The sequence below is a fragment of the Oryx dammah genome, unplaced genomic scaffold (genome assembly GCF_014754425.2).
Source record: "Oryx dammah isolate SB20612 unplaced genomic scaffold, SCBI_Odam_1.1 HiC_scaffold_18, whole genome shotgun sequence".
Taxonomy (NCBI): domain Eukaryota; kingdom Metazoa; phylum Chordata; class Mammalia; order Artiodactyla; family Bovidae; genus Oryx; species Oryx dammah.
The window spans coordinates 65,598,061-65,605,232 of record NW_024070202.1 but is presented as its reverse complement, the minus strand read 5'-3'; the positions used below and the strand labels follow the sequence as shown (position 1 = coordinate 65,605,232).

At 54.2% G+C, this 7,172-nt stretch overlaps 1 protein-coding gene across 2 annotated transcripts in view; it reads left to right on the top strand.

Moving 5' to 3' along the window:
- The first annotated feature begins 3,209 nt into the window (after positions 1–3,209).
- ADCYAP1R1 (ADCYAP receptor type I) overlaps positions 3,210–7,172 on the top strand; it is a 50,918-nt gene continuing 46,955 nt past the window's right edge. The window contains exons 1-2 of one of the 2 annotated variants that reach the window (XM_040259686.1): positions 3,210–3,358; positions 5,100–5,205. In XM_040259686.1, the coding sequence (XP_040115620.1) occupies positions 3,257–3,358; positions 5,100–5,205 (208 nt within the window). In that variant the 5' untranslated portion in view covers positions 3,210–3,256. The remainder of the gene's footprint in view (positions 3,359–5,099; positions 5,206–7,172) is intronic. The other variant, XM_040259687.1, reaches the window with a different exon arrangement.

Sequence of the window (7,172 nt, the reverse complement as noted above, 5' to 3'; positions counted from 1 at the left end):
CATTGTATAGTGGTCTTGGGGTGGGGGTCTGGGAAAAGAGGTGGGCCTGGGATTACATCCTGAGACCAGGTTCCCAGCTGAGGTTGGGGAGGGGGATGATCAAAGCCTGGGAGCCTGCAGGTTCTCTCTCTCCATGCTTTGGTGAGTGATGTGTGTCCTGTTGGGCAGAGGGTAGACTGTAGTTGGGGAAGGTGAACTAGAGAGGGCAAAAGTGGGAGTCAGGAACCCGGCTCTAGTTCCAGAGGAGGCCCCGTATTGAGAGTATCCCCTCTACCATGTGGCACAGGGTGGGGGTAGGGTGGGGGTTACACCGCTATCTTGGTCCCCATCATTGTCTGAGCAGCCTGGTGACAAAGCAGAGAGCTGGGGGATGGTGAGGCAGTTAGGCTGGGGCCTCTGCTCTAGCTTGTTTTTAATCCACTGCAGGGATAAGCATCCTGCAAGTCAGGGCATCGTGTGTGTGTGTGTGTGTGTGTGTGTGTGTGTATGGATGTGTTTGTCTATGTGTCTGTGTGTGCATGCTCAGATGCTCATATGTGTGTGTACCTACAGCCCCGTCTGAATTCAGATAAATCTGCTGCCTCTAAATATCTGAATGCTTTTGCAGAATGAGTGTGTGTATGGTTACATGCATTAATAACCCGATAAACGTGCCTGAAGATGTAAATCTCTGTGTGATGCCTCTGCACATACCTCTGTTCTGTGCTCTGCGAGGGTGCCTTGGCATTTATGTGAACATGTGTGGAGTTGTGTGTCCATCCCCCAAGGAGTTTCCGCCTTCATTATTCTACACTTGGGTGTTTGTATTGATGCCTTCAGGTGGGTGCCCTGGGGGTAAAGTCTCTCTCTGTGGAATTGATGTGTCGTTATGCTCTTCTCTGTAGACCTGTTTCTGTGTGTGTGTGTCTGAGAGAGAGAGAGAGCACCAGTCCTCAAAAACAAACTCCTTCTGCTTTCCTGCTGCCACCCACTTGCCCCCTAGAACAACCGCAACGGGGCCAGCCACTTGTTCTTCCAGGCTAACGCTCTTGGTTCTATTAAGTTAAGGTTAAAGCAAAGGCTTTATAATCCTGTCTCTACATGAGAATTTCCTGTAGAATTTAAACAACGCTGGTACCTGGGCCCAGCCTGAGGGATTCTGACTCAGTTGGGCGGGGTTAGTTTTAAATGCTCCTCAGCGATTCTGCTGGACAGCCCAAGTTGAGGACTGCCAGGGGGTCGACAGAGGTATGGGGGGCACCAGCCCCTCTGACCCCAGGCCCCATCAGCCTTTGCTCCGCACTGTAGCACATGCGGGAGAATCAGCCCAGATATCGGAGGCTTCCTGCCTTAGGAGCTTTTCTGAGCCCTTAGTCTCCAGCGTCTGCTGAGGCACTGTGGGCCCAGCATTCCTCTCTTCCAGCCAGCTGTGTAGGGACCACCAGCTCTCTGAAGACAGGGACTTGGCCTTCCTAGGGTTAGTGGAGATGATGGATTCCCCTGGGGACCACCAGTGCCAAGTTGTGCCAGAGGCGGCCTGTGGCCCCAGGGGTATGGAGGATTCTGGGAGGGGGTACAGAAGCTAAAGCCTGTGCCTGGGGTGCCCAGGGGTACTGGCGCCAATGTTTTCCCAACCTGTCCAGTCCTTCTTGACCTGCACGGGGGAGACTGGGCCAGCATCCCTGAAGCCCCCCTGGCCTTCTCAGAGCATCTCTTGGGGATACCCAGGCCCCACTCCGTATTTCGAAGTGACCCCCAAAAGGTAGAACAGCAGGTAGGTAGAGAAGGTCCCCCTTTCCTTGAACCTTCCTGAAACTGGTTTTCTTTCTTCTTTTTGGGTGCTTATTTGTCACCAGATTGAGCTTGAAGAGGTGAGGAGAGGAGGGAGGTATGAGAAGGCAGAAATTCCTGGGGCACAGAGGGCCCTGGAGTGATGGCTGCTCTGCCCATTAGTGGGGGTGTGCAAGGACTCATGGTTGGGATGCAGCCCCTTGGGTCTCCCCATGGTTGCAACCCCGGCACCTATGGGTTAGTGGTGGCCCTAATATGGGCCTAGTCAATATTTTTAGTAATAATAACTTTTAATTACTGTTTAGTACTTCATTGTATGGCTATGCAGGGGTCTATTAACAGTGCCTGCCTGATGGGTGGTTGGCTGCCCCATTTTTTTTTTTTTTTTTTTGCTGTTGGTGCTATTTTAAATGATGCTGCAGTGAACATTCTTGCATATCCTTCTTTCTGTACAAGTGCAGATATCTCCCTGGGATAGATACCCAGATGCCAAACTGCTGGCGTGTGAGGCATATCAATTACTGATTGATTTTAGAAGCAGACTAAACTCTTCCTCTGGGCAGGTGCTGGGGCTCCCTTAACCGCCTCACTCGATTCTCTTTGCCCTGTCTGGTCCCTCGGAGCTCTGAGGGGGAGATCCTTGAGGTTTGAGCACATCCTCCGTAGCATCACGTTTTGTCTGTTGCACTGGTGATGGTTTTATCCTGGAGGCCGAGTGGGCTGGGGCAGGGTGAAAGGATGCTATGTTTGTTGGGGACCAGGCTCGGCTGCTGGAACAAAGCGGCCCTGTATGAGCTAGTGAGTTGGAGAGAAGAGCAGCTCCTTGTCACATAGCAGCCGGCAGCTAGGTGGGCCTTCAGGCTGGCAGGGAGGTTCAGCACCCCGGGGCCCACTCCGTCATGCTGGCTGCCCCTGGTGAGTTGTTCCCCATCCCTCAGGTTATCCTGACTGCTCCATCCAGACTGGGCCTGGGGAGGGCAGGAGCAGCAGGGGCAAGCACGAGCTGCCTTAGGGATAGGTAGTATTGGGGTGGCCCGTGTCATGTCACCCACATTCCATAGGTGGGAAATTCATCACATGCCTGCACCCGAGAGCAGGAGGGACCCGGAAATGTCCTCTCCGGGTGGGCATGTATGTACCCGCTAAGACTTTGCCACTGTGGAGGGAGATCCAGAGACACAGTCATCTGATGCGGAGGAGAAAGCCACCCAGACCATTCTCGTAGTCCGATGGGCACCAGGGCCAGCGGGTTCCCTGCTGTGGCCTCAGCGCCTGGTACTGAGCAAGTGCTTGGCAGATGCTTGTGTGTTAGAAGAATAAAGAACTGCACATACAAAGGCATGGACGGGGGTACCCTTGGAGGCTTTGCTGTGCGTAGGGGAGAGGGACTGTCCCTGCCCCTCCTGTGCCACTGAACCTGCGGGACTCATGCTTTTCCTTTCTTTCTAGCCTGTAGACACCTGGGGTTGAGCAGTGGCGGCTGTGAATGAGAGGCGGGCGGCACTGGCCTGAGCCGCCTGCCAGGCTGGGAAGCGTCATGGCCAGCATCGCGCAGGCCTGCCTGGCTGCTCTTCTCCTACTGCCTATGGTAAGGACCCAGGACCTGCACCACCCCCCGCGCCCGGCCCCCCTCCCCCCACCGCCAACCAGCCAGAGCCCCAGGCTCACTCGAGCTCCCACCCCAGATAACCTGTGTCTTTTGTGTGCTCTCAGCCAAGCTCAATGCACATGGCTGGTATCTCTGCCTGTACCCGCACTGGACCATCCTGTACCATTATGCACATTGAAAAGGGTGCTTCTTCCTGAAGACCTTGTTCCGGTTTGACAAGAAATTGTTACATAATTTACAAATTGATTATGAGAGTAATATATGTGGGCTTCCCTGGTGACTCAGGTGGTAGAGAATCTGCCTGCAATGCAGAAGACCCAGGTTCAGGAAGATTCTCTGGAGAAGAGAATGGCTACCCACTCCAGTATTCTTGCCTGGAGAATTCCATGGACAGAGAAGCCTAGCAGGCTAATAGTCCATGGGGTCACAAAGAGTCAGACATGACTGAGTGACTAACACACACACATATGTGGCAGCCTTTAGAGTTGTGCAGTGTACAACCTGCTCAACTGTATTCAGGGGCCCTCATTAGGACTGCATAAGGCAATTTTGATCCTGGTTCCCAGCCTACTAGTCTCGGGCAGGCTAGAGCACAGAAGCCTCTCCCTGACCAAGAGGGATAGGGTGGGTGGTTCCCAGGCTCAGTTTCCCCCCTGCTCCTCTATCTGGGAATTCTGACCAGCATAGATGTAGCTCTCTTCAGAGCCCTGGATGCCAGTCCTGCCTCTGGCTTGCCTTACTGTGTGACTACAGACATGCTCAGCTCTTTCCCTACACGACTATGAACAGTCAGAGCTAGACTGGATCCCTGAGCCCTGCTCTTGGCAGCCTGCGATGCCTGGCACCTGCCTCCACACTTACCAACATCCCCTTGTGAAACCATCCCTGCCCTGGAGTTTTAAGCAGAAGTGACAGCCTAAGTATGCAGCTGTCATGACAGCATTCATGGGCTTTGAAGTTATTTGATCCTACACTTAAATCCAGTATCTGCCACTAACCAGCAGGCAGTATGATCTTGAGCAGGAGTTGTTTTTAACTTCTTTGAGCCTCAATTTTCCTCTTTTGTAAAATGGGGCAGGAGTAAATGAGTGTGGTTAGTAAGCGCTGTGCAGTGCTATCACTGTCCTCCGCCTACAGCTCCTGGGCCCCCAGAGGAGAGAGAGGATGAACCCTCTCAACCAACTCTCCTCTCTCTCTCACCTGCTGCTTGCTCCCCTAAAATGCAGTCATAGCCTCGGGGTCTCTGGAGCTGGACTGCATGAATTTGAATTCTGGCTGTTCAGTCTACTAAGCTGTGTGACTGAGCAAGTTTCTTAACTTCTCTGTGCTTAGGTCTCACATCTGTTAAATGGGAAATGGCAAAAATAGTGCCTAGTTTGTAGTACTGTTGATAAATATGTATGCATGGATAGGACAGAGTAATGCACGCACTTTAGCATGGTGCTATCTATGTATTTGCTAACGTTATGATAAAACGTGGAAACAGAGCCAGGGAGGGGAGTGGGATCTGCCCGGGTCCCACATTGAGCTGGTAAAGTGGAAGAGTCCTCATGGCATTTGTGACAAAGCGGAGGCACCGCTGCTACTGAAATCTCTCAGTCACTGTCCTCTTCCTGCTTCTTTTGCTCCCCACTCCCACTGCCCCTGAGGCTTAAGTAGCCGGGCTTGTCAGTGAACCTCCCTGCTCCTCCCTACCATCTATCCCCTGTGTCCCCTGCAGGCCACTGCCATGCACTCGGACTGCATCTTCAAGAAGGAGCAAGCCATGTGCCTGGAGAAGATCCAGAGGGTGAATGACCTGATGGGCTTGAATGACTCCTCCCCAGGTGAGGATGGTGGTGGGGAGGGTCACCGCCTCCGGCACATCTAAGGTCAGCCTTAGAACTGATGTGCCCACCTCTGGCCACCTACAGAAAATGGTGGGGGGTACAGGTCCCTGGGTCCTTCAGAAAGCCCTTTGGGGCGATGGAGCCCTGGATCTGCTCTGGGCAGTGATGCTGGGGTTGCCCTCCTTGGGGATGGCCTGCCTAGATGATGCCTCGTCCTGAAAGGGGCTATTCCAGGCGGCATATGGCCGCCTTCACTCCCATGGGGGCCGAGAATGAGCTGATGTCTGGGCTGGGCAGCCAGCGGCTGTCAGAGAGCTCATTAGCAGGCAGCCTGGGTCTCGTGGCAGAAGGGACACAGCTGTTGCTGGTGGCCAAGCTAGAGAGCACCTGGTCAGCTCAGAGCATGAGGTGTGGGATCATGCCCGCCTCCTCTGCTCACCCCACCAGAGGGCAGAGAACAGGGTGGCAGTGGGGAACCCAGCCCTGTGTGTGTCTGTGCTGCTGTTCTCCTGGGCTGCTATGAGCATGGGGGCCAGGAGGCTGCTCCCTTAGGCTGGATGGTGCCACACATTGCAGGACATTTAGTGCCCTAGCTCTCCCGCTAGATGCCTGTGCCACCCCCTAATCTCAGTGACAGCCCCCCAAACCTCACATTACCAGATGTCCCAAGGGAGTGGCCTGGCCCCTGGCTGCCAACCAGTGGTCCTGGTGTACCCTTTCCTCCTATGGGACACTGAGGCCCATAGAGCAAAGGTACCCTGACCCCAGCAGAGCCAGGAGGAGGGTCTGCATGGGAAGCTGGGGACTTGAGGGTAGGGGGCATCACTAGAGAACTCCTTAGACTTTCCCATGCCTCAGCCACTGGAAGGTGGGACTCTCTGCCCCCTCCAGAGGGATCTGCTTTTCTCTTTGGTCCTCCCCATTCGCAGGGAGCTCTTCTGAGTACCATTTATTTAAATACTTGGTTAGCCTGCAGATCAGTTAATTGTAATGATCCCTCTGGGCTGAACTCCCTAGCCAATCAGCTCAGCTAACATTAACTAGTAATGGAGTCCCTCCCAGCTATGCTGGCCTTTCCCTCCAGCCATGCTCTTGTTCAGCCCTGCTGCTGCTGCTGCTGCTGCTAAGTCACTTCAGTCATGTCCGACTCTGTGCGACCCCATAGACGGCAGCCCACCAGGCTCCCCCGCCCCTGGGATTCTCCAGGCAAGAACACTGGAGTAGGTTGCCATTTCCTTCTCCAATGCATGAAAGTGAAAAGTAAAAGTCAAGTCATTCAGTCGTGTCTGACTCTTCGCAACCCCATGGACTGCAGCCTACCAGGCTCCTCCCTGAGGCCAAAAGTGGATCTGAGGCCCCACCAGCCAGGGAAACCAAGGCGGGGCCCCAGATGGGCACACGGTTGCAAGAGACTCAATGAATAGCCGATCCAGGCCTCTTGTCTAGAGGACGGGAACGTGGAGCGCTGAGGGCAGTGATTCTTTGGAACCATGGGAAGAGGGAGTGTCAGACTCAGGTGGGCCTGGAACCCAAACACCCTGCCTCCCAGCACGAGGCCATTGTTCCTGAATCACAGGTCTCAGATATACTTGGGACTGAGCGGTAGGAAGCATCAGGTAGGGACAGGTAGAGATGGGAGGTGGGATGGGGACTGGGCCCACAAGTGTGCAAGTGAATCGCACCCATGGATCCCTGGGCAGGAGGACAAGAGGCCCCGCCTGCAAGGGTATCCTGGCAGAAGTGTGAATGTGGGCAAGGCAGGTGTAATGATGGGTACCACCGAAGAGGGGCAGGCCAGAACTGCTGGGAGGGGCTCTCCCTCCAGGTGTTCTCAGGAGAGGATTGATGAAAGGAATTCTCTATGGGGAAGGGTTCATGGAGAAGGTGGCATTTAAACCAGATCCTTGGTCCTCACACCTGGCTCTGTGTGCCTCAGACATGGCAGCTTTTAGGAAAATGTAGCC